At 46.8% G+C, this 27,487-nt stretch overlaps 1 protein-coding gene across 3 annotated transcripts in view; it reads left to right on the top strand.

The window, feature by feature from the left end:
• LOC142885210 (zinc finger protein 521-like) overlaps window positions 1-27,487 on the top strand; it is a 97,278-nt gene that overhangs the window by 27,006 nt on the left and 42,785 nt on the right. For 2 of the 3 annotated variants that reach the window (XM_076021453.1, XM_076021455.1), the window contains 3 exons: window positions 14,572-18,074; window positions 18,181-18,265; window positions 18,627-18,659. In XM_076021453.1, coding sequence (XP_075877568.1) covers window positions 14,572-18,074; window positions 18,181-18,265; window positions 18,627-18,659 — 3,621 coding nt within the window. The remainder of the gene's footprint in view (window positions 1-14,571; window positions 18,075-18,180; window positions 18,266-18,626; window positions 18,660-27,487) is intronic. The other variant, XM_076021454.1, reaches the window with a different exon arrangement.

Raw genomic sequence — 27,487 nt, 5'->3', positions numbered from 1 at the left:
CCTGCACAGTGCCCCCCCTCCCAACACACACTCACACACACACACACACACACACACCTGCTTGCGGATGGCTACACCTGACGCACTAACCTCCCTTTATCATTATTATTTGTTGTCATCTTCCTTTTCTGCCCGCAGCTTTAACTCCTCCCCTTCCTCTCCCCCTCCCCCAACCCCCCTGTCATGGCTCCTCAGTATTCTGCTGCTGTCTTGTGTGGAGTGATTTTGCCCAGACACGTCTGGCTCTGGGTAAAGTGCGGTCCCCGGAGAGCCCGCTCCGCAGCCCCCAGGTCGCCGGCACCATGAATACATTATGATCCCCATTTCCATCCTGTTGCCACGGCAGCACTTTTGGAGCCGCAGGGCGATTAAGACACGCGCTGTCGATACGCCGATAGGAAGCCAAAGTTGGAGTCGGCCTTTTGATCCGACTGCGTCCGTCCCCGCGTGCGTCGACGCGGCGAGACAAAGAGATCTCTTTGGCTTTTTCCTTTTTCTCAGTTTTATTCGGTCATTGCTTTGTTTGACAAGCTCACCTGCTGTACATAAGCATACCACACATCCCGCGGCTCTGTCTCTGTCTCTCTCTCCCGCGCCCCCTCCGCCCCTGCGCTTTATCTCCGTCTTTCCTGCCTGGAACCATTTCCCTCCCTCTCGCTCTCACTTCCGCTGCTCCTCCCCGCCCGCCGCAGTTCAGCTAAGGCAGCAAATATACGCAGGGCTGTCTCTGATATTCGGCGTTCCTCACAAAAGGAAGCGACTCCCTTACCTTTTATTGTTTCCTCTCTTTTTCTTTGGGGTGTGTTGGAGGGGGGCGGGTGTTGGAGAGGATGATGTATAAAACATGGTGCCTCAGGTAGAGGATGTTGGGTAGGAAGCCATGTCCCCCTAAATGGCCAGCCGTGTGCATGCGCCTAACACTTCACTGAGCAATCTGTCAACATGTCAGCAACACATGTTTTGTAAAAAGCCTCTGGTGGGAGCCAGGGGAAAAAAGGCACTCCTGCCAGACCAGAGAGGAAATGCTTTTTTCTCCTCCATTCAGTGGATTTTCTATTGCTGGTGCCGGGGTCCCACCGGCCCGAGCCCCCCCGCCCCAACCCACCCCCGGCACCACCCTCCCCCCGCACATACACCCGTTGTCTGCTCTTCAGAAATTTGAACTGGGGACCCTCGGGGGGCTTTACTGGAAGGGTGGGGGTGGGCCGGGAGGCAGGGAGGAAAGGAGTGAGGGAGGGGCTCCCTCATTTTTTCCTTTTTTTTTTTTTTTTTTTCCCTCGCAGCGTATGAAATTGTGAAGGTATATTGTGGCAGGTCCCCGAGCGGTCTTTTCTAATACCTGAGTTTCTGGCGAAGCTGGAAATTACCAGCGGCTCCCCCGAGGGACGGCTTTATCCACACCAGGAAGGGGAGCACAACTCAGTGGGGAGGTTACTTAATGCATGGCTGAAATAAAAGAATTTCTGAGAGACGGAGGCTGAAAAGCTAGCTTTTTTTTTTTTACCCCCCCAACCCTCCCTTTTTATCCCCCCTGCACTCACTCCCGTTCCTCTCCCTCTCCCTCTCCCTTTTCCTCCCCCAGTAGTATAGTTTACTACTCGCTGCCTCTCTTGAAGGGTTCTAGTTTAATAAACTTTCTGAGGATCCTGCTGCTGCAGACAGCTAGACAAATACCCCTGTGTGTTCTCTTTTGTCGGAGATACAGCTTTTTGTTATGTTCTTGCAAATTTGATTTCTCCTTCTGTCTTTCGTTCCTCAGCCGCCCTCTGTCTCTCTCCCTCTCTGCATTTGTCTTCATCTCCTCCCCGTCCTCCTCTGGCTTTTCCGTCTCCCTGCTCGACTAACACACACACGCACGCACGCGCGCACACACACAAGTCAAACTCTCTCTCTTGTGGTTGAGTTTATTGTTTGGTCTGTCTTTTCGTTCTCCCCCTCTGTGCTCCCTTTTGTTTTCTGTATGTTTTGTTGCATTGTGCACAGAGGCTGAGATGCAGATAGAATGCAGACAGTTTGCTCAGGGTGAGGAGTGTGTGCCGGCACCCTTGGATTCTCTTCCACACAACATGCTTTTGCTTGTGACAAATATTTGAAATTAAGCGTGTTTTGCAGACACAAACCAAAAATACAAGTTGATTGATTTACATTTTTCATCATAGAAAATTTTCTCCCGCGCTTGCATGACCATATGTTATCTTGACTGTATGTATTGGTGACATTTTCCTTGAGCATCAGTCCCTGTGTCTGATCTCCATTGATCCTTAATCTTGCCTGGTTCATAACCTTAAAAAAAGATTCAGATTCTCTCCTCCTTTTGCCTCTTCCTCCCAGGCTCTCCCTCCCTCCTTCGCTCCCTCCCTCCTTCCTCCTCCGCTGTTGGTAAATAATTCAACCTTTTCCCTGTAACAAGTACCGGCCTTAATAGGGAGCTGTACCTGTAGTCGGGATAAACAAGGCAGCCTGGCCTCACCAGTGAAACAGAGGGATTTGGGCTTCATGAGGGCAGAAGGAATAAGTCGTTTCCTTCTGAAGGCAGAGTAGACTGGCTGACATTAATTAAACCCTATAGGATAAAGGTTATCTGAGGCCCAGCAAAGCGGAGACTGTGCACGTGGGACGCAGCGTCTGCCGAATCCCAATCAAGACTTCTTATTAAAGCAACATGTGTGAGCTGGGGCGTGCATAACACACACGCTTGTGTTTGCGCTATTATGTTTCAAAAAAAATAAAAAATCTGGAGCTCAAGGATGTGTATGCAAATGAGCGTAAGGCTGAGCTGCTGGCGTTCGGGAAACCTTTGCTTACGGAGCACAAATACAAGTCTTGAAAAGGCGCGAGATTGGCACTGCCGTCTAAAAATATCGTCGGCCGAGGCAACTAGAAAGAAAGAGGCGTGCGTAGAAAGCGCCGGCGCTGGCTGCCGTGCGCTGCCGCGGGAGCTGCGCTTCCTCTGCACGGATCCTCCCATGGTGCACCTGTGACTGAGTCATCGAACCTGAGCTCCAGCGAAGTGCCCGGGCGCCATGGCTCATGTTTTACAAATTACCCAGGGGTCGCACACCAACTCTGTGCCCATATTTTCTCCCCACTGTATGCGTAGTGCGTGGGATTATATTCCCTGGTTCCAAAGCTGCGGGCACGACAGTCACCTCACTGACCCCACAACACTGGAAACATACCGATGAAGAAGACGGGGGATGGACCGCTCTGACCTGGATGTGTTGGCTGGTCAGAAGACGAGGTGGAGGGTGCGGTTGGCTCCATGTATTCTGGCTAAATGTTTAATACGGCTGCTATCAGGACAGCAGTTCTAATCTCACAGCATCTCTTTCGTGACTTTTTAATTTATTTGCATGGCAAATGTAATTAAAGGTCACCCACCTCATTTGGTGTAATTCTTTTGGTATTTAAGGTAGCGAAATAATTCTGGATGACGGAAGAGGAGGACTAACCTGGGTTTTATTAGTACTGAGGCATGCGTCATCTCTCCGTTGGTGATAAAGTGACGCTGCGGCACCTTCACAGTAAGCGTGCAGCCGCGGTTTCTCCGCTCATGTATAGATAAAAGGATGATGTTCTCTCGTCTACAAGAGCCTAATAAAAAGTAATTAGCTGATATGGATGAGGCTGTCAGTGATAACTGATATTGGGGAACTAATACACTCACTGCCTCGGCGATGATCCTCCAAACGCGCTCATCGCAGTAAGCTGCACGTTGAGATCGGCGCCAGATTAGCACAAATAGTAGGAGGAAGAGGAATGCTCATTACTGCAGCAGAGCTGCTGCACATTCATAGATACTCAAAGAGTGAACTCTAAAAAAAAAAATGGTCATCATATAAATTAAGATATTGCCCAGCATAAATACTAATTGCAGATGAATTCTCTAGTAAAAATGCGGAGGATGAGGAGGGATGAGACGGAGTTCAATAATCTTCAGGAGATTTTTTTTTTCCGTCTGACCCTGAAAATTTTTTTCCCCAAGTAAGCCATCACGCAAAACTTTCGGCAAAACAACAATCCAAGGGAAACTTTTATCAGCTGTTAAATAGATAAACAGGAATAAATCGATGCGAAGTGATGAATGAATAAGTAAAATGCCCCGCGGTCATTTGTCTGCTTCTACTCGGGGCCTCTTATTGCAGCCGTGCGCTGCAAATGAAGATGAGGCTGCAGAGCAGTGAAGGAACTCCTTCATTCTGTCAGCGCGCTTGTGTGTGTGTGTGTGTGTGTGTGTGTGTGTGTGTGTGTGTCCCTGCACTTATTAGTATTAGGCGATGAAGATGGGCCTGCCTGAAGACCAGTGCAAAACAAAAGCATGGGGGGGGGGAACAAAGCAAACCCTGAAATCTGTCTGCCATTTGTGCTCACATACTGTACACACATGTCGTGAGTATTCTGGCAACATTGCTGGCCCAGGGAAGTGCTGGTCTGGGGCCTGGCTCATTCTCCAGGGACACACACGCACACGCACACACACACACTCACTGACACACTCCTCCCCCGTCCCCGTCCCCGCCTCCTCCCCCGTCCCCCTTCCTGTGCAGCTTGTGGACACAGTCTGAGGCGACAAGGTTGCACAACAGCTCACAAAAAACCTCCACTTCACAAACTCGATCATACAGAAGAAAAAAAAAAAGTTGGGGTGAGGCCGGGTGGGGGGGCAACACAGCCTGCCATTAGAAATGAGTTTAAGGAGAAAAAATAATTAGCCAGTGCTGTGATAATTGTGTCAAGGGGGAAATAGATCAGACGAATTGTGGGAAGAACCGGAAAATCTTTCGTGGCTTTGTTACTTTGCTGTCGGTTCATTTCGACATTGATCCACCCTTCCATCTGTCATCCTTTTCCTGCGCTCCTTCTTCGAGGCTCCGTCTCTTCCTCCCCTTCCCTCTGCCTTTTTTCTTGGATTGGAGACTGGTGGAGCCTTCTGGCTCGAGCAGAGAGGGGATGAAGATGTTTATTCATCTGGAGGGTATTAGAGCCATGATTAAGGAGAGGAGGCAGTAGTAAGGCTGATGCGACGTCTGCAGCACTCGTTCGTGGGCCGCCTGCAGGATTCAGGCCAACACGCGAGAAAAACAAGAAATGAAGAAGAATGGAAAAAAAAAGGGAGGGGGGAAAAAACCTGTGGTGAAATAGGACTCTCTGAGGAAAGGACAGAAGTTTAGATCTCAGCCGTCTCGCTTGTTCCCTCGTTTTTGCTTTTTGCTCCGTGTCCTCACAGCCAGGCTAATTATTAATGAATGCGGTTTCTGTTGAACCTTGGAGAGGTGTCAGCGCCGCAGTCACAGTGGGTTAAGAAATCTTGACATTTAAGACAGGGATGCATGAAAATACACCGTCTTGCTTGAGTTGAGGCTTGTTTTTCCTCCCCTCCTGCTCTCCTCTCCGAGATGCATGTTTTCTTCTCCCTCCTGAGCCGTCTCCTGTTGTTCTACTACTGACAAGCCGGGCTGGCACTGAGGAGATATCAAAATCGAGCCGCAGCGTATTAATCAGGGGAGCCCCAAGGCCACGGGTCAAGAGGCTGGGTCAGCCTCCTCTGCTAGCTGCTAACGCTAAGGCTAGTCCAAAAAGTGGCAGGCTTGTTTGTCCATATGGATGTGATTTTCAGCATCTCCTGCCAAAAGAAGAAAGGAAGTGTTTATATGAGTCTTTTTATGGGCATTTGGCAAACTAACTGTCCATTTGTGAAATATTCAGTGTGTTCAGGGTAGATCCCAGAGTCTCTGCTTTAGCTTTAGCTCTCTTTTTCCCCCTGCTGAAGCCTGGCCCTGGCTTTATGGGTCACCATAAGGTAGTTTGATCAAAAAAGAACAAGGCCCCTCTTATTTTTTTCCCCACCCGCCAAATTTACCGTGTGCCACACTTGGTTGTAAGTAATGGATACCGCCCGTGGAAAACTTGCCGAGCAAACTTGTTTTAATGAAGCAACCGCACAGCATATTTCTGTACACACAACAGTCCCCCCCCCCCCCCCCACCCTCTCCCGAGCTGATCACATAAATCACATTTCCGTCGGTAACCGCGTGGAGTGGAGGAGAAGGCGGAGGAAGAGGAGGAGGGGAAACAAAGTTAACTAGTGAGGAAACAATTGAATCGCAGGCGAGTTACGGCAGCAAAAAACGCTGCAGCGTCTCTCACTGCGGCTGACTGAGTGACTGGCTTTAGCAGGCAGTCCACTGGGTCCTGCGCCTGGGCTGCCGCAGCGTTGAGGGAGCAGGACAAACACACACACACACACACACACACACACACACACACACATACAGCCCAGAGCCACCATGCCTGGCGCTCCCTCAGAGCCAGTGCAGTGAGGCAGGCGGTGAAGGGACATGCTGGGGGACAGATTGCCGTCCACCGCTCTCCCCCTGGGAGGCTCCCGGTGGCCACTGGTCCGGCCAAGACCTGGGGGACGGCCTACTTCCTGTTTGTGCTCTGGCCTACCTGAAGTGGTCATCTGTCCCACCCAGTCCACACAGCAGCAGCCGTCTTGCTCCGCAGGCGACCGGTGCACAACAACCACTGCTCTCCAACACACACGGCTTCACTTGCACCCAGGTTGTAAGCCTATTAATAATAGATATTGTACAAAAAAAAAAACACATTTCAAAAACATTCCAGTAATGATGGTATCATTTCAAATAATGCAATAATCCAAGTAAATTCTGTTTGCAATTTTGAGATAATGACATAGTGCTCATGCTTTGAATTGTCATTTCTCTGTCTGGCCTCGAATCAGGTCAAGTTGAACTAAAATAAGAAAAAAAAAACATACACATACATTTGAAAATGCCTCAGTTGAACTTCTCTGACCTTTTGGTCAGTGCGGCAAAAACCTCTCCTGAATTCCTTGCTCTTTCTTTTGAAAGAGGAGGGAAAAGTCTTTAATTTAAAAGCAACAAATTGATTAACACTTGCCTCTCCCACAGAAGCGAGGCCGCACAACTTAGGGCGGAGGAAAACATTCCCATAAATGTTATAATTATTTCTTAAAAGCCTAATAAAGCATTGGTGATATTTCTGAAATGGTAAAAAAAAATGGAATTAAAGGCGTACTTCTGCTCGGCTAATTGCGCCGCTGACCTCGCTAACCTCGGAGACAGACGTCTTTCGTTATTGTGGATGATTAAGACGCATTAAATGGTCTTGGGCCAACTCTACCTTGGTGAATATGGCTTGTAGCACGGCGGTGTTTAAGCATACGCTTGGCGTTATTTAAAGAAGGTTTTTCTCTCGGAATTGAAAAACCGCACGTGCGTCTTGCCTTTTACTTGGTGACATCAGTGCCGCAGAGACAGATATCCACGGCACGTAATGGATAATAATTTTCATTGTCTCCCACTATCGTGGTAAGGAAGGAGAGAAAAAAACAGCCCTACTGAAAGGATGACTGGCTGCCCTACTTTTCCTTCTCTGGCCTTCCATTTGTCTAACTTTCCTTGTACGCCACTGGGGCACTGTGATTTCTGGGACAGTGACCAAGTGCTCCTGTCGGAGCTGGGGGACGTGGGTAATGTGGACAAAGTAGTTGACAGTTTGCCGTTTCCCCCCCATGGTTGAGAGACAGAGCCATGAGGACCAGAATAATGGACACCCAGGCCGCAGAGTCGGGACAGTGCTTGATGTTCCAGCTCTTTGCGTCAGTCCCTGTGCGAAACAAAAACCCTCATCTCGCTTCGGCGGGGGCCGAGGGTGCCTTTCACCTCCAGAGTGTGTCTGAGTGTGTGTCAGTGTGTGTTAATGTGGCAGCTCTGTCAGGCCACTTCGCTGCTGCTTCCAGTTAATCTGTTGATCATCCCGTTTCTTTTTCAGTGAAGGTAGAATTAGCGCGACTTGATTTAATACCAATAGTAAACAATAGTGTGGTTGTCATTACACCGGGCAATATTAGCATTTATGATGCCGATTGGAATTTATTGACTTAGTGGCAGGGAGGAATTTTCTTTCTTGCAGATGCTGAGAATTTTGAGATCACATTTTTTTTTTTAAATAGAAATGGCTTTACAAGATACACAATCAGTGAAAACATTATATTTAAAAAATGCTATTTTTCGCAGAAGGAAATGATAAATCAAAAAGCGTTTTTGTTGAGGACAGAAAGAGACAAAATAAGGTCAACATAGAAATATAGATATATAGAATTCAACATTGCCAGTCAGCTCATCATATGAGCCAGCAGCTCAGGGAATGTGATGTAAGGAATGAAAGGGTCAGCCCTTTATCTCACTGGTAGTGTTACAATACATCAGTGCAACTTTTCCACTGCAGCACAAATTACGTCACTGTTTGTTTGTTTGTTTGTTTGTTTGTTTGTTTGTTCTGACACCGACCGTTCAGCGTTGTCCTCCCACTCACCTCGACACAAACACATGGACACTCATGCTGCTGCGTGCACTCATGTGCACACATCAGTTGCTGATGGGCGTTCATCACAGTCCGAGCTATGCTTCACCTTTGACACTCGTATTCACGATTTCAATTATAATTTGTGGCTCTTATTATTTATTTATTTTTCTTGAGGCTGCATAGCAATTTAACCACGCTGCATCGGTGAAGCATCCTCGTATATCTCAGTCCCAGTCCCGGTCTTCCTCAGTCCCTCCCTCTTTTGCTGTAGCGTAGTGGGTTTGATTGATCCGTAGTAACGGGGGAGGGGGCATGACATTTCTCAGTGATGTGGAAAAAAAACAACATATTGTGTGAGCTTAGAAGAAAAAGGGAGAGAGAGGCAGGGTGTAAACAACGTAGCGCTCACCCACACACCAAACACTGCTGTGTAAGGCTTTAGTAGTAAACAACATCTTTAGATACTAGTGTATCTTTATCAGCAGTTTTGTGCAAAAAAGCAACGTCTAGCCAAGTGCTATTTAACTTGACAGCTACCTCAAATATCACCCTTTTTTCTATTTTTAAATAATATTAAAACAGACTTTGGACTTTAATGAGCACAGCCTGGCTCTGTCCCAGAGTGTCCTTTCAATCCCTGTAAAAAAAAAAGTAAATAAATAAATGAATAAAAGGAATGGTTTGTCCATCTGAGTGGAAATTGTCTCAAAGAGCTGACAGTCAGGGTGACAGGAGTCTAGGCTAATACAAAAAAAAACCCTCTCACTGCACCACCTCTATTAGATCTTAAGTGGCTGTGTCACAAACATGGCTGTACATGATAGCGTGTTGTTCAGACACACATTGCTATTTGGGCATCACAACAGGAAAAACGTTTAGATGACACATGCAGCATCTCGTGGGAGAGGCTCACTACTTTTCCCAGTAACTGTAAAAAAAAAAAAAAAAAAAAGAAGGGGGGAAAAAAAGGCGTTCTGAATATGAAGTGGGGTCAGGGTGTTACATCAGACAAGTTGTCAGCTTTTTGTTTATTCATTGAATCCCCCAATCCCCAACGTGCCACAAATACACTCGCACAAAACACGTCTCTTATGACAACCGCTATGTACAGATCTCCGGCACGACACGCTGGAAGATAAGGTTTGGCGCTTGAAAGCGTGTCCATGCTTTGCTTCACAAGAATGGCTTTTGAACAAAGTGGAGTTTGTCAGAGAGGCAGCAGATGACTGATAGTGCAAACACTTTTCTGATAAGATAAGGTCCTGGACCTGGATAAGAGTTTGGCTCCCCAAACAGGAGAGATGCACCTAGTTGCTGCCGGGCAGTGATAAGCCATCTTGAACGGCTTCCAGGACCTCCAACACAAAGGTGCAGGCAGCCATCAGTGATTTATTCCAACACCACGGTCCTCCAAACAGCCTAGGAGTACGGGTGACAGAATAGAAAAAAAATACAAATAGTCTGTCTCACAAGTTGTTTTGCTAAATTCTGTGACAGGTAAACATAATTTTCTGGCCGAAAAACAAAAACAAATTAAAAGTTAAATCATTTGAAATTTTAGATTCTGTAAAGTACGATTAAAAAGATGGATCATATTAGACAAAATTTGTTTTTACTACCTAATTAAAAACATCTGAAAGAGCAGCATGGGAAATTTTTGAAGCAATAAATAAATCAAAGTTTTTGCTGTTTTTATGTGACACAACATAATTGTTAAAGTGTTGATATTTTTATTTTAATATTTAGTCAGTTATTACTTATAACACATACATGTTTCTGGGTACGGCCCTGCGATGAACTGGCGACTAGTCCAGGGTATCACCCTGCCTTCACCCTGTGACAGCTGGGAGAGGCTCCAGCAGACCCCTGTGGCCCTGAGCTCGGGAAGAAGCGGGTACTGAAAATGGATGGATGGATGTTTCTGGATACAACAATGATTATTATGTATTCTGTGCATAGTCTCATATTTAACATATTTCGATAAGACATTTTTATGACATACTTGATTAGTTGATTTTAAATATGCATGCATGAGAGAAACTAAATTTCATAAAGAATTAATTTCTACAAAGTAACAGTAATTGAATACAAATCTAAATGAACATATTTTAACTATGCGTTCTATTTAAGATTTAGAAATTAAATTTTCCACCATATGTGTGACTGTCCTTAGGGATCCCTGTCATCAGTAAAATTAATACCCTCTCTCACCCCCAAAAAAATCTATTTTTACCTCAGTGGTTCTTTAAATCTCTAAATGTATAAATCAAAATGCTCCTCTAAGGCACTAAAAGTTATGCTTCTGTTGACAAAAGTAAAAAAAAAAAAATTGCAGACTTTACCTGTTTCACCATCAAGAGTCTTATTTGAACAGGAGTATTTGCTCTGGGAAAGGGTGCTATAAATGAACGTAGAGGAAGTGGTGCACAAAGAGCGGTTCAGCCAGGCTCAGAGGAAACTGAGGCTCGCATGTTTGAGGAAGGTTGTTAGTGGCTGCTCGGGCATGCACACCACCCAAATAAAAGTTTGAACGGATCGTTTTCAAATCATTTAATCCAGCTGCAGTTCTATTTTTCTAACCTTGAACACACATCATAGTTTTTTTTTTTTTTTTATGTAAATCTTAGGAGGGAAAAATCATAAGAGTTCCAATGTGCTGCAGCCTATCTTATAAACAAATATGACCGTGGCACACTCCATGCCCTCATGCCCTCTGGAGACACTTCAAATGAGCTTGTTTTGTTCCATATAGGAGACATTTAAAAAAGAAAACGGGTGGGGGTAGGGACAGAACTCCCAGAGAGGGACAGGCCTTAAGATGGAGGTCTTCCTCCCAGGACGTGACAGGCTGTTGGCTGGAGGATGCTCAGGAAGGCCTTGGCAGACCAACAAAGACAGCCCTTCAGCTGCAGGGTGTAGTTTTTCAGGCCCCAGCATCCCCTTTGGCAGCAACACAGAGAGTACTGGCGTGCACAGGCCCCCGGCCCGGGAGACAGGGAAGTAAGGCCCGTTCTTTTATTTACTCAGGCTGCTGCTGAGGCCTGGGCATTTCTTGTCTGGGTGAAGTCGGAAAAAAAACAAGTCCCTCTTTCTCTTTCCTCATGAGGTCTCCCGAGGAAGATCACTCTTTCATCTCCAGTTGTTCACACACTTGTTTCGGCCGTTGCGCCTGTATGTGTGTCCAATGTGTGCACGGTGGTCTGCACTAAAACATGTTGCTTACTTGTGCATTGGTTTTATTGTGGGTCTTTGTGTATGTGTGTGTGTGTGAGTATTTTTGCTCCATTTGAGGGGCCCCTTTATGGCATAATCCTCGTCTAGACCAGTATCCTTAATAGAGAGAGACCAACACTATTGTTGCAAAATTGAAGTTTAAATGTCAGAATGTGGCTACTGCTGCTAAATAATGGCCCAAACAGTCTTGACAGTCGTGGGTGTGTGTATGTGTGTGTGTGTGTGTGTGTGTGTGTGTGTGTGTGTGTGCGCGCCCATATATTTTTTGAACTGTGTTTGATTTCTTCAAATATTTGATTGGTTCAAATACCATTACATTAGAGTTATAAAAAAAAATGCAATCAAATTATATGGGCAGATGTGTAACATCTAAGGGGCTCTTTTGGCAAGAAATGAAATACTTACTACATTGCTATATTCATTATTAATTAAATGAAGTCAGTATGAATAAATAACACATGTTTTTATTTACTAGTGCTATGCATTCATACGATGGAACGGAATGCAAAGGGAAACCAACACATCATATAACATTTTAGCTGACTGAGTAATATTTGAATTTAAATGCCCAGTCTGCCACATTAAACATAAAATGTGTCTGTTGACTTAAAATGGAGTAAAAATAGATTTGTATGTTTTAAGTTAGATAAAATCACAAAAAAATAAACACAGCTGTGTCTTCATTCACATTGTTTGTGATGCGCTCTCTGACCCCTAGATGCCACTAATTCTTACCCACTGGGCCCTTAAGAAAATAAAAAAATATTATTTCAGAAACAGCATTTATGAAAAAGATCAATGATGATTTTAATCGGTAAAAACCATCTAGAAGTCTAGCGAAGAGGACAATTAATACAGATGTGGCACAGTGCAACTCTGATGACGTGGTACTTGTATCATCCGATGGCAGTGTCTTTAATATTTCACAAGCCCTATATTAACAGAGCTTTTTCCCAATATAAATGTGCCAGCTGCACTCAAACTATGACTCCCACGTGTCCCCCCCAGATATGACTTTATGTATGGTGTGTTTGCTGGAGTAAAGCCATAGAAGATGTAATATACATTAAGCGTTATAATACAAATGTCAAAATGGAGTGTTTTTTTTTTTCTGACAACAAGTAGTGTCTCAAGGCAAAGGCATCCTCATTTAAGAGCGTAGAATTTAATTTAGCCTTGTACACCAGCCCATTTATTTGTTTGTTTTATACTATTGTCTCACAGCCAATATGTTTGACTGTAAGGCATTGGTTTGGGTCATTCTTCTTGTACTGTCTTCTTCTCCTGCACCCTGGGAGGCAGTGTAAGAGAGGGCAGATCCACCCCCTCTGTGGAGGAGGGCAAAGCACTGAGTCACCCATCCTCCCTCACAGCAGAGAGAGAGGGAGAGAAGCGAGCGTTGAGACACGTACGAGAAATAAAGCGAGTAAATCAAGCAAGGTTTCGCTCCTTGAGTGAGATGTGTGCGCGGAGTGGGCGCCTTGCCAGGGGTGGGAGGTTTCCGGGAGGGCCACGGTGTGGAGGTGGGATCTCAATGTGCCGCTTTCAGCAGTTTGGAGGGGCAAGGCAATGGCCTTCGACCCCATCTGTTTCCTGAAGATAGGCCCTGATGGGGGTAAGTGCTCAGAGAGGGCATGATATCCTGACAAAGGGCAGATCTCCCAGCAAAAACAACAGAATGCGGGGAGTGAGAGAGAGGGGGAGACAGAGAGAGAGGGAGGGCGAAACTTAGATTTGTCAGCTGTAGGAGAGCACGGAGGCTGGATCCTGGAAAGATCTTGTGCTTTTCCTTCATCCCTCTCATAAATCTTTTCAGTTTCCTTTGTTTTTCCCACTCCAAGTGCTGACCTTTTGACACCGATTCTCCCCCCGCCACACACACACACACACAATTTTTTTTCTGAAGAGTTTACGTTACGTTGTATTTAGTTAAGGAAGTTCACAGCACTCAGAATTCGGCAGCGGGAAGAAGTGGTCCGTCACCTTTTGAACTTGCGGAAAGTGGCGCTCTGTGTTTTCCCTTCATATCAGTGAACAGTGAACCCGGGGAATGGAATGTCAGCAAAGGAACCATTTGAGGAGGGGCACATTAAAAGCGATTTATAAAACAAAAATGTCGCCCTGTGCGCTTTCTCGCCACCTGCTTGTCCTTGGGTTGAGGGATTTAGCAGCTCACATGGCTTTCCCCATCCTGTTCCATCCCTTCCACACCACAACTTGGCCTATTCATCCATGCAGTATCAATTGCCTCGTGGCCGTTTGCGGGCAAAAGACAGACAAACATAAGAAAATATATATACATGTATTATTCTATTCTCACATCGGTCTGTTGAGCGATGCCCTGATAGTTCCATGTTTCATTAAACTCATATATTTTGTGGCGCAAGGTTCCTGAAGGCTGTGCATTGCTTTAGTCCTAAATTGCACATTTAATCTTCTCTTTCACTCTTGAGAACTGCGCCACCCTTTCCCCTTCTTTCCCTTCTAATGTTAAGGTTATTTCAAGGGCTCTTATTTTTCAAAAATATGCTTGTAATTGTTCAAGATGAATACAGACGTTCTAATTTACCTCACGCCGAGTGCAGAACCTAAAGTACGCAAACTGTCTCACATTGGCTTTAAATGTCAAAGAGATTGCGCTTTGAGTCACAGTGGGGTTATGCTATTACGTGGCCACATACAAGGTTAATTGTGGTAAAAGTATTTCCACTCATTCTCTCCCCTAATTGTACTTAAAATTGCATATTTTAGTGTGGGTTTTTAAGATTACACCCAGGGAGGGGAGTTGTTTGTCTGTTCGGAAGAGGTTTCCAATATGTATTAATGATCCAACACCTTTTAATTTCATGGGCAAATATCACCATAGAGGCCAACCTTTTTTATTTAAATGTGTAGAAAAAAATGAATGCTAGTATTGTCTATCCTTTTTCCTCTTTGACTTGCACTTCATACCTCTCTTTGCTCCTTTTTTGCCATCTTCTGCAGACGGTGCCGATCTTGAAGATGACCCATCGTGTTCTTGGCCAGCTTCATCTCCCTCAAGCAAGGATCAGACTTCTCCAGGACACTGCGAGGACTACGACTTTGGAGAAGAAGAAGGTGTCCCCGGCTTGCCGTACCCGTGCCAGTTCTGCGACAAGTCCTTCAGCCGTCTGAGCTTCCTCAAGCGTCACGAGCAGAGCCACGGCGACAAGCTGCCTTTCAGCTGCACGTTTTGCAGCCGCCTGTTCAAACACAAGCGCAGCAGAGATCGGCACGTGAAGCTTCACACCGGCGACAAGAAGTACCACTGTGGAGAGTGCGACTCGGCCTTCTCCCGCAGCGATCACCTCAAGATCCACATGAAAACCCACGCCTCCAACAAACCCCACAAGTGCCCTGTGTGCCGACGAGGCTTCCTCTCCTCCAGCTCTCTCCACGGCCACATGCAAGTGCATGAAAGGGGCAAAGACGGCAGCGGCTCCAGCCTTTCCAGAGCAGACGAATGGAAGCTGAAAGAAACTCGCAAATGTAGCCGCTGCGAGGAGGGCTTTGATGTCCCAGAAGACCTCCAGAGGCATATTGTGGAGTGCCACCCTGAGTGCTCTCCATCCGAGGACGGAGGCCTGGGTGCCACCCTGCAGTGCATCTACTGCCATGAGCCCTTCAGTGACGAGGGCACCCTGCTGACTCACATCGACCAGGCGCACAGCAGAGACAGGAAAGGCCATACCTGTGCTATCTGCTCCGAGCACTTCCTGTCAGTGGAGGACCTCTACGCTCACATGGATATTCACCAGCTCCCTGAATCGAGTAACCACAGTAACAGCCCTTCCCTGCTGACTGTCGGCTACACCTCTGTCTCCAGCACCACGCCTGATTCAAACCTCTCTGTCGATAGCTCCACCATGGTCGAGACGGCGCCGCCTGTGCCAAAGACGCGGGGCAGACGGAAGAGGGCTGCTCAGAACGCCGGTGACATTGGAGGCCGTTCCTCGAAGCAGCCTAAAGTTTCATACAGTTGCATCTATTGCAACAAGCAAGTATTCTCCAGCTTGGCTGTCCTGCAAATTCACCTGCGAACCATGCACCTGGACAAGCCGGAGCAGGCCCACACGTGTCAGTTTTGTTTGGAGATTCTGCCCTCTCTGCTCAACCTCAATGAACATCTCAAGCAGGTCCACAACGCCGAAGACCACGCAGCTCTATTGGCAAGCTTGCCAGATGCCCTTCTACAGTGTAACTTCTGCCCTGAGGTACTGAGTGACCTCAATGCACTCCAGGAACATATCCGTTGCTCCCACGGGTTTCCCAGCCCCGTTGCCAAAGAGAGCAACGCCTTCTTCTGCCCCCAGTGCTTCATGGGGTTCCTGACAGAGGCTACATTGGAGGAGCACGTTCGCCAGACTCACTGTGATGGGGGAAGCCTTCGCTTCGACTCTCCTCTGGCTGTAACTCCCAAGGAGCCAATTGTGGAGGTGTACTCCTGTTCGTACTGCACCAATTCCCCGATATTCAACAGTGTTCTGAAGCTCAACAAGCATATCAAGGAGAATCACAAGAACATTCCTCTGGCACTAAACTACATCAACAATGGAAAGAAATCGCTGCGTACTCTCAGCCCCTCGTCTCCGATATCCTTGGAACAAACTGCCGTGCTGAAGCAGGTCGGCTCACGGAACGCCAGCGAGTTCATATGTAACCAGTGTGGCGCCAAGTACACCAACTTGGACCTTTTTCAGACCCACTTAAAAACCCATCTGGATGGTCTTCAGCCTCAGCTCACCTGCCCACAGTGCAACAAAGAGTTTCCCAACCAAGAGTCCCTTTTGAAGCACGTGACTATTCATTTCACTATCACCTCCACCTACTACATCTGTGAGAGCTGTGACAAACAGTTCACCTCGGTGGATGACCTGCAGAAGCATCTACTTGACATGCACACTTTTGTGTTTTTTCGCTGCACCCTGTGTCAAGAGGTTTTTGACTCCAAAGTGTCGACCCAGCTCCACCTGGCTGTGAAGCATAGCAATGAGAAAAAGGTGTACCGCTGCACATCCTGCAACTGGGACTTCAGGCATGAGACTGACTTACAGCTACACGTCAAACACAGCCACCTGGAAAATCAAGGGCGTGCCCATCGTTGCATTTTTTGTGGTGAATCTTTTGGCACAGAGGTGGAGCTGCAGTGCCACATCACAACACACAGTAAGAAGTACAACTGTCGCTTCTGTAGCAAGGCTTTTCATGCCATTGTCCTTCTGGAGAAACATTTGAGGGAGAAACACTGCGTGTTTGACGGAAAGTCACAGAACTGCGGCGCTAACGGCGCCGCAATAAGCGTCGGGGATGGCCAACCAAAGGAAGATGTTGAGATTCAAAGCCTAATAACAAACAGCCACGGCCCAGTGCCAGCAGGGGGGACCGTGGTGGAGTCCCATAATAGCCACGATGGAAGTGAAGAAGAGATAGACACCGCAGAACCAATGTTTGGGTGTGACATCTGTGGAGCTTCTTACACTATGGAGTCACTCCTTACTAACCACCAGTTGAGGGACCACAATATACGGCCTGGCGAGAGTGCATTGGTCAAAAGAAAAGCTGAAATGATCAAGGGGAACCACAAGTGCAATGTCTGCTCCCGCACCTTTTTCTCTGAGGCTGGACTTAGGGAACATATGCAGACCCACCTTGGGCCTGTCAAACACTATATGTGTCCCATCTGTGGGGAGCGCTTCCCCTCTTTGCTAACTCTGACTGAGCACAAGGTCACTCATAGTAAGAGTCTTGACACAGGCAGCTGCCGCATTTGTAAAATGCCACTGCAGAGTGAAGAGGACTTCTTGGAGCATTGCCAAATGCACCCTGACCTCAGAAACTCCCTGACTGGTTTCCGTTGTGTAGTGTGCATGCAGACAGTCACCTCCACGTTGGAGCTCAAGATCCATGGTACCTTTCACATGCAAAAGACTACGATGTCATCTAACGTACCCATGGGCCGCAGCCCTATCAATCACCAGATTCATCACAGTCAACACTACATCCAAAAACCCTTCAAGTGCGCCTCCTGTCTGAAAGACTTCCGGTCCAAGCAGGAATTGGTGAAGCTGGACATCAACGGGCTCCCCTACGGTCTCTGCGCATCCTGCGTGACGGCGGCTGGCTCCAAAAGCTCCAGCCCGACAGTCAACGGCGGGAGACAGCAACAGCAAGGTGGTGCCACCACTCCAGCAACAATTACAGGAGCGTGGATCCAGGGCGAGAGACTCAGTCCTGGGGATGGCAAAGGCAAAGCCGTCTCCTCGTCCTCTTCATCGTCCTCCACGTCCTCATCGTCTGCGGCCAAGACACGCTGCTCGAGCTGTAACGTGAAGTTTGAGACAGAGGCAGAGCTTCAGAACCATGTCCAGACGGTGCACCGGGATCAGGCAGGGGACAACAACGGCGGGCAGGTCAAGACGCCGCAAGTTTCGCCCATGCCCAGAACCAGTCCGTCACAAACTGAGGAGGTAGTGTTGACTTGATTTGAAGCAACAGTCAATATAGTTTTTTTTCTCAACCCAATGTTGACTATACTATGTAACGCTTTTGTCTGTCTGTATGTCATATTTACAGAAAAAGACGTACCAGTGCATCAAGTGTCAGATGGTGTTCTACAGCGAATGGGACATCCAAGTTCACGTGGCCAATCACATGCTGGGTAGGAAACAATTCTTTGATTCCATTCATTACGGGTGGACATGTATACTCAAACAGAGGCACAAACTCAGGACTATTTGAATACGTTTTTTCAGCAACATTTCCCTTTTTTAATCACAGTGTATTATAGATGAAGTCAGTTGCACCTCTCTGTGTGATTTCAATAATAACGGAAATGTTTCATTTGACCATTGCCACTATAATATCATCAATTAACAGCCATTAACATCCATATAGCCATTCATGTAGCATGTTTTGAAAGGCTTTCAGATAGACAGTACTCTTCACTCCTTTTTAAAGGTGATTCAAAAGCAAGGATCTTGTTGTATGTGTAATTGAATATTTGACCCTGTCTCATTCAGGCTTACAAGTGTCTGGATCACAACACCGAATAGGTTAATTTTTTAAAAATCTTTTGACCATCAGCTGCATCCCTTCTTGTGTGCATTCGTAGAACCACCATATTAATTTGCCCATGCATGTGAATGTATACAAGATGTGCAAAATAGTATGTGTGCATGCTTGTGGAACAGACACTTTCAACTTTAACCCAAGTTTGTGAGGAAACGGACATATTCTGAATAATATTGCAATAGTAAAACACAATTTACCCTGTTCTAGAAGATTGGAACATAATTTTAAACCATTTTGAATTAAGTCCACATTGCTACTGTGCACATGATGTTTGCTTGTTTGTGTCTCTTCATATAAGTAATGCGTTCAGATGACTGAGATCTGGAGGCAATCTATTTTTTTAAAAGACTCGACAAAAGGTCTGAAAACAAAAGATATTTCAATTTCTCTTACTGCGAACCTCAAAATCATTCCAAATTTCAGATGTTTTCTTTAAAAGATTCCTTTGCAAGATATAATTTTCATCGACTATGAGTCCTGCAGAAAATCTACCCGCCACACTGGGCTGTCATTTGTATGCAGGCAGAATAATTTGTGGAGAAACAGACAATTGGAAAACAGGTTTTCTTGCCTGCAGTATGGTGTCTGAATTCCGGTCTCACGTTCCTTTATTCATTCATTTATTCAGCTTGTTTGGCGGCTCTTTCATTACACTGCATTATCTGTTGTCTTCAGTGGGAGAGAAAATCATTGATCTGGAACCAGACCGCCTCTCTGTTTGGGACACGCTTCTAGGCGCAGGTGAATTTAAACACGGTGGGCAATTCTATCAGGACCGGTAGGCAATTCTATCAGGGCCCCACTGTTTGTGCATAAACAATCAGAGGCATGTGATTTGTGATTTTGATGCTTCGGTGTATTTGCAAAGGAGAGAGACGAGCTGCAAGTGTGTAGGTGTGTATTTTGTATTCATCTCTGCGATCTGTTCACCCACTATTCTACTGGGGGTGCCTAATACAGTACCATGCCAGCATTAGTCCTTTCTCTCGCAAAGGCAGGCACGGTGCACACTGGGAGGGTAGAAAACAAACCCCCCTACCGGTTATTTTATGTCTGTCAGCCTCACAGGCGCACAGTTTGCCCATAATAGTGGAATTCAGACAGCTTAGGATAACAGGAGGATAGGTGATTGGGTTACTGTCTGATGTCTCACTTCTCTGATATGCCATTATTTTGTATTCTGCATGATCACGGGTCTCATCAGGCCCCTCTAAACGCTTTCTGTTTGACGCATCTGCTTTTGTGATCTCTAAAATGCGGCGAAAACAAAAGTTATTTTAATGAAAATTTGGTAGGAAGATGAAGTTTTTAAGATGCGGCTGCACAGATGCGGGAGATGATCCAAAAAACTAAAAAAAACAAAGCAAAAATAAAAAAGCTTGAAAAACCATGTATATCAAGTCACTCCTTTTTATTTGGAGATTGTTATTGTTTCTTAAAAAATCTTCCCATTCAAAAATTGGGGATTAGCTTTAATCTAGTCTTGCGTGTAATCACCACAAAGCCAATTTGGTTCCAAATTTTGTAAAAAAAAAAAATTTTGTTGCACTAAATACCTTCTCTACTGCAAAAAAGGACGCTTTCTCCTTTTAATGACCATCTGCACAGGAGAGAGGAAACAGGGGGCTGGGGTCATCTCCGCTCAGCTGTCAGCGTTATTAGCGTAGGTAATGGAGCAGACGCTGGATTCATAGGGGTGTTGTTTTCATCCGTGCCCCGCTCCAGGGTGTCAGTTCACACTGATAACTCTATATATAGTGATGTGCCATGACATAACCATGGTGCTAAGTGTATCGAACAACAAATCCCGAACCTCCCTCGCTCAGACGAGTCCGTATTGGTTGCATTTGTAACACAATAGTTTCCCTCAACCAAAGGCCATCAGCCTCCACCTTCATCCCGTCCTGTCAGGTAGCGCACGTTTGCGTCCCGTCATCATACTCGAAACAACAGTGCTCCCGGTTCAGGCGCGAGGCGTGAGTCTGGGGCCCAGACGCTCTGATGCTGGAGGTTGAATAAAAAGCGAGGGAGGTGTGCCGCGGGTGCAGGATGGCCGCGACCGCCTGTGCGAACGGCCACGCGTGTTTTAAGATGGAGGCCGCTGCCTGCTAGGGCCCAGATGGATCAGTACACATTTGCTGTACAGCTGGTCGCTCTGTTTGGGGACCTGGTGTGATACTCCTATGGAGAAAAAAATGATATCACCACCATCCAAGGAGCAATTTAATAGCAGGCCAGAAGACAGCTGGCCACTCTTTAGTTTGGAGTTTTTTTGGCATGGCTCACTTACAGAATTGAGGGTGTCCGATTTTTCTCCAGAGACACGCAGATTTATACAGCTTTCAGCTGCTGCAGTCACTATCAAACCTTCCCTTTCTATTTGTCTTTCAGATTAAAAGCCGTTCTGTCCTCCAGATCAACTCGCCGTCTCAATCTGAATTGGAATTGCAATGGGGGAGGGGGGGGGGGGTCATTTCCATTGCATTGCAAGTCAACTGTTTTCCTTTTCTGTTTTTCAGTTATTTTTATTCTGAGCGGGCCTTTGAAGGTCTTTCAGTGACACAAAAGGCTCTTTGGTTTTGTCAGCATGCCGTCATGCCACCCCATTGCTTCACTTTGACCCCAACTGTAAACTATGACATTTGGAGCCTGATGGGGGGCAAGTTTGGCCCATTTATCGCACTGTTTCAAATGTCCCTGTGTGGATTTTCCGAGCCCTGACACGTTTTAAAAGCAAAGCCTCTCCCTTAAAGGGTTTTAAAAGGTGAAAGAGGTTTTGTGCTTTTCTGTCCTATCTGCTTTCGATCCCGTCCTCATCCCGCCGCTCCTGTCCATTCCAGGTGGCCGCATCGCCGCCAAGGTGGCAGCGCTCGGAAGGACAATTGTAAATAAAGCAGACTAAAAAACATCCCGGGGAAAAGTCTTTTTGGGGGTCACCTCTACAGATTTCTGGGTTGGTGACAGCACTGAGCTCCAAGCCAAGTCGGGGAGGAGCCCCCACTCACAGACAGGAGCCGGTGGCCTGGTCGGCCCAGGCGGAGGGGGGGAGGCGCCGGAGGGGTGGAAAGGTTCGGGGGCGGAGAGGGAAAGGCACATTTGCTGTACAGCTGGCCGCTCAGTGTGAAGCAGGCACTGTGGGCCGTTACAGAGAGGAGAGCCTTTAGCTCCCTGGTTCCTCCTCCCCCTCCTTTCCCCCAGCGCTCGGTCCACTCTCTGCTTTCCTCTCAATATTTAGCTGTCACATTTTCATATTAACTGCGCTCCAACCTGGCAAAAGCGCGCTTGATTTGGCCGTTAACAGGGGGAACAGACAGGAGGCCCAACTGTAACAGTGTTTGAAGCGAAAACCTTGTGTTGTTTCCTCTCTATTGGTCGCAGTCTCTCGGACCCATCCTGCTTTTATGTGCCCATGAAGCAACTGGCCAGTGTATGGCCATTACACAATGGCGCTGACACATTTGACTCTGTATTAAGGGAGTGTTTTTCGTGACATGTCATTTCTTTTCATGCAGCCGCCACTGATTGCGTCTGATGGTGTTCCCTCGCTTTCATGGAGCGCATACACATGTAATCTGTTAACAAACATAGCCAAACAGCCCTCATTTGACTCCTGGGGGAAGCGAGATCAGAGTCGGGACTCAATAGACAGCACGGTGCAGGAACGGGATCAATCTTATGAAATAAATAAGGGAACAGGCTCGGACCAGCCAGTGGAAACAAAGGAACCCAGGCGTGCCCTATACTGTGATATCTGCCTGCTTTTATTAATTGGTGATTAATAACGCCTCTCTGTTCGTTAGTGCAGTCACCTCCCGTGCAGCCAAGTGTGCTGCTGCTAATATGCAATTATGCACACTTTACTGCTCGTTATATTATACCTCTCCCTGACTAATGTGGCGTCCATGAGGAGAATAGAAAACAGAGTGAGCTGCGGAAGGAGCTATCAATAAGGCTTTCACATTCACAGAGTCACCTACCTGCCTGTCTGGATGCATGGTGGGGTGGAGAGAGAGACAGAGAGAGAGAGAGAGAGAGAGAGAGAGAGAGAGAGAGAGAGAGAGGAGAAAAACAAAAGGAAGTTTCTTACAAATTCCTCAATGTAACCAGCAGACTGCATTAAAAGTTTTACAGCGTTGCAAAGGCTGTTTTGCTCTTCCTGGTGTTTTTGTTGTAAAGCAGAGGTAATTGACATCACCATGGGGATGCTCTGTTGCTGGGCCAGACAAGCTTGGTCTGATGTGGTCCTTATCTATTGATTTTCCTGACATTTCCCCCCACACTTCACAGACTAGGCCAACATGTGAGAAAATATCTGATGCTCTCAGTTCATACGGCCAGCTTGTACAAACTCCACACAACACTCGCTGCCTCTCGCCACACTGGAATCGGTGGCCGGATGTCGCTGTGCCGCTGTGAGGTGAATTCCTTCGCCATGGTAGACTGAACGCCACTGATTTACTTTGCAGTTCCAAACCAGTCGGTCTTATGTACAACTCGTATACGTAAAGTTATCTGCGTTCAACCGACATCAGCGGAAAGGCGTGTTCCTGATTGTGAGTGGATTTAATTCAAACACTGGAAAGGTTAATAAATTAAAAAAAACGAATCAGGCGTGGTTCCATCAACAGCTAGATGAAATAAAGAAGGGCAGGGCCTCTGCTGTTGCTAGGCAACATTTGCACACTACCACTCATGGCAATGTTGCTTGGAAGTCAAACAAATTGCTATTTTATTTACATTTACACTGTTTTTTGGCAACGTGATGTATTGCAGACAAGTCAGCTTTTGGGGATTTTTACAGTCATGAAGATGTGACAGTGACACACAGCAGCTGTGTCGCACTGAAAAATCAATGGAATTTTAAGTCTGACCCAATATGAAATGAACCTAACTTAACTTTATAAACCCAAACTAACTTTAATGTGAATAAGGGCGAGTTTCAAATTACTAAGAAATCTTTCCCCAAAAAAGTTCTATGGAATCAGGCCTTATAGCTGTTTATATCTTATCTGCGAAATCCATGAAAGTCTAGTTTGGTTCTGGGTTGACCTGAATAAAGGTGGGACTCTTGCTGTGCTTCTTGCCTATGTTTTATTGATTTACAGCAGCAGTGTCTCCTTTAGAGTGTTAATGCCAACCCTTGTTCTAAAGCGAAGCCCATAAATACTGGATGATCAGAATTAACCTCTGCTTTACTCCGCCTCCCCGCGGCCTCGGAGATGTCACCGAGGCCGTGGGTGCACGCGCACCCCTGTTCTGTAGGGGTTGCTTAGCACTTTTGGGGGGGCGGGGGGGCGTATATGGGTGAAGTGCAAACAGACAGTCCTGCCTCAGTAAAGGTCAGAGCTGCAACCCACACCTCTCAAATCCCAGCCCGGGGCCTGAGGGGACCTGGGTTCCGAACGTGCCTTGAGAAGCTTGTGGTGAGGGGAATCGCAGCGAGAGCAAAGTGGCGCTGCTGCCGCCGCTGCTGCTGCTGCTGCTGCTGCTGCTGCTGCTACTGCTGCTGCAGGCCAGGCGCCGCCTTTAGTGGCTGTCAGCACCGGCGCTAAGGTGACAGATGTGATCCAACTTTGTGTAGCGGCTCTCTGCTCGCCGTGAGAGAGTTTCACTGATGTCTGTGAAACTGTCGCTAAGTACACTTCGCTGGCACGCATTGCAAAGAATCACAAATTGAGCGCCCCCCCACCCCTCCCCCAAAAAAACCTGAAGATTTCAAAGAGTTGTAGCTCTCTTTACGGCGCACGACGGTGGTTTTCCAAAGTACTGTGTAACGAATGACTATCCTCCTCGAACTTTGGCTGCACCAATGGCAGATAGGGGAGGGTGAGGGGAGGGGTGTAGGGCTTCTGAAAGGCCCCCCAGTGTCAAAGCCTTAATAATCATGTGAGCAGCGCTGGACTTCATTACCCTCCTGTTCAACAGGCCGAGTGCCAGCCTGGATTGCTGGCTGGCTGTGGCAAGGTCAACGGCGGAGGAAAAACCAGTTACTGTGTTACTCTGGAGCGGAATGGAGAGGGGCGGCCATCTGTCAGCCCAGGCCTGCCATACCCGCAGAGCAAATGGACACGGGCGGCCAGAGGAGAGGCCGCAGACACCCATAGAGCTAAACCCAGTGAGCGCAACGCTGAGGCGCCGCGGACGCTCGGCCAAGCCAAAAAGAGATGGGCCTTGATAGCACTAAAACACATATACACAGCGCACATTGTGGACAAGATAAGGCTAACTCCAAGAATTTTGGCAGCGGCTTGCGTGTGTTTATGCCTGTTTGTTTTTTAGTGTCAGCGCACTATTGGGCCTCCCGCTGTTTTAAGTCCAGATGGCGAGCCATTTGATGAAAAGTTGATAAAAGTTGAGCCCGCCTCGCCAGCGGTAAACGTTTCAATCAGAGCAGAGTGGAACGGGCCTTTGCGGCGACAAAGCACCGCTCGTATGCAGCAGGTGTGGAGGAGAAAAGAAAGAATGAAACGTCAGGGCCGCCGAGCTTTACATGTCAGGTCGGATGACGCAGGTGAGAGCGGGGCAGAGGTGGGAAGTAACAAAGTACAAATACTTTGTCTGAACAAAATGTACAAAGTACAAATACTTTGTTACTGTACTTAAGTCGATTTTTCAGGCATCTGCACTTTTTGTAACGACTTTTTACTTTTGCTCCACACATTTGTACACCAATATCAAATTCTACTCTTTACATTGAAAAAACATGCTTGTTAAATTTGTGTTTAAAAGATATGAATTATGAGCTATGATCTTTGGTCAGTTGAGTTGATTTTTGCAAAATGATCAATGAGTGAACTGTTTCATTAATGGCAAAAAGTGCATTTCAGAACCTGTTCTTTCTTAACTGTACTTGAGTAAAGTAGTTGAATCAGTATTTTTACCTTTACAGAATCTGAATACTTTTGCCACCTCTGGAGAGGTAATCTAGTCCTGCTGCAACACTGCGCTTTGCCACTTGTTTGTCGGCGCCTGAGTCGTACCGACACTCTCGGTTGGGACCTTTACAATGCCCCACGGCCAAAGTGGAAGAACCCTGTGGAATGTTCCAAAGCTCTCTAATAGGTTTCAGGTGCTGCGGGCCACCAGCCAGCTCCCCCGCCCCCGCTGTCCCACCCGCCATCACCTCATCCTGTGTGTCTTCAGTGCCGCCATTTCTCCTCTGACAAAAGAAGAGGGTGAAGACACCCAACACGCTGTTAGATGGTGCAGAGTGTTTCCTCCTGTTGGTAGTAAGATTACCATAATGGTAATGTTTAAAATCAAGTAAAAGGGATAGAATACCGCAAACCCTGATTTGAGTGGAGGCTCCAGTCACATTTTCACATCCTCGTTTCTGCATCTGAAGTTTCACAGAGGTAAAAAAAAAATTAAAAATTGCAACCCAGTGGAAGCATATTGAAAGCATGGACTCTGCACAATAGACAGGAACTGAAGTCGTGCACTTTGTCTTGAAACAACAAGGTTAGCACACTTCAGATTTCAGGCCAAATATTCACCGTAGCCTCCCAGACAGAAGCTGCGTTCATGCAAGTCTGGCCAGTCAGTTGACAGGCTGCTGCGACCTGAAAGCCTGGCCAGAGCTCAGGTGTCTTGAAGGCTACACTGGATGTTTTGCCCAAAAACATGATGTTAATGCGGCTGTTCCAAGAAAAATTGGAAGTGCCACGTCTTCCACACACTTGAGTAAAACGATACTGGCATTATGGAGGAATTGGAAGGAAAAATTTTCCCTCCATCAAACCCAGTTTGAAAAAAAAGTCACCAGAGCCTTCAATGAAATGGTTTAAATGACCAGTTGAAAGCGGCACATTTTGTTCAGACTAAAGTGTAGTTTGCCCCCCACCACCACCACCACCACCACCACTCGCCATCCTGCAACTCAGCATGCCTTTATTTCCTCCTTGTTTTTTTCTGGCACGGAGGAACACCGACCTCTCCCCAACCCCCCTTCGGCTTGAGTGTCAACATGCTCCGGAAAACAGGGAGATGGTCCCGGGCGGTTCCCTCCCACATTAATGGAAATCACACAGGAACTCCGGGGATGAAAGCTTTATTAGTTATGAAGGTTTAATGTCGCTATCAGTGCTTATATGTTTACTGGAGTGCGCGGCGTTGCTGATGTGGAATTGTCAGAGAGGTGCAGATTTAGCGAGGAATTAGTGTACACACAGGATTTAATTAAGGGGATCTATTTCTATCTTGTTAGAAAGAGATGATGTGGAGCACCGCGTGCATCAGAGGTTTCCGTATTAAATGTGGATCCCTGTTACAGCCTCAGATCCACGACGCCGCTTCTGATTATAGACGGGCGTCAATTTTCTTCATGAGGAATGTTGCGTCCTGAGCAACGACTTGATAATCCAGGGTTGCACGCACGCGAGCGGGGTTACTTTTTCCAAGTGAGGTAGCTGGAAAACAGTTCAGCGTGTCCTTTCTACCCCCACGCACGCACACACGCGATTACAGAAGCAGCCAGACGTTAATTAGTAGGAGGTGGGGAGAAGGAGGATAAAAAAAAAAATGTCACACTCGCGCTGTTTTCATGTGTCGTGCTTCATTTCCAGCGCGACATCGGAATGTGAACACGAAAAGCGACGTGGCCTCTTTGTCTCCCCATTTGTCCCGCTGCCGCCTGGAGACGTAGACCTTAAGCCACTCACTCTCTGATTAATCTTTAACATTTATAATTACTAATTAAGTTAGTAAGAGACTTTTAATGTAGCGCTCCTTCAACGGGGAGCCGGCGAGGACAACAGATCATTAGCTTCAATAATGAAGGCGGATGAGACAGATAATGGCCTGTGATAGG

This window comes from Nelusetta ayraudi, unplaced genomic scaffold, assembly GCF_046127955.1.
Source record: "Nelusetta ayraudi isolate G7.1 ecotype Tasmania unplaced genomic scaffold, CSIRO-AGI_Nayr_v1 ptg000011l, whole genome shotgun sequence".
NCBI lineage: Eukaryota > Metazoa > Chordata > Actinopteri > Tetraodontiformes > Monacanthidae > Nelusetta > Nelusetta ayraudi.
This window is presented reverse-complemented; position numbering and strand designations above follow the sequence as displayed.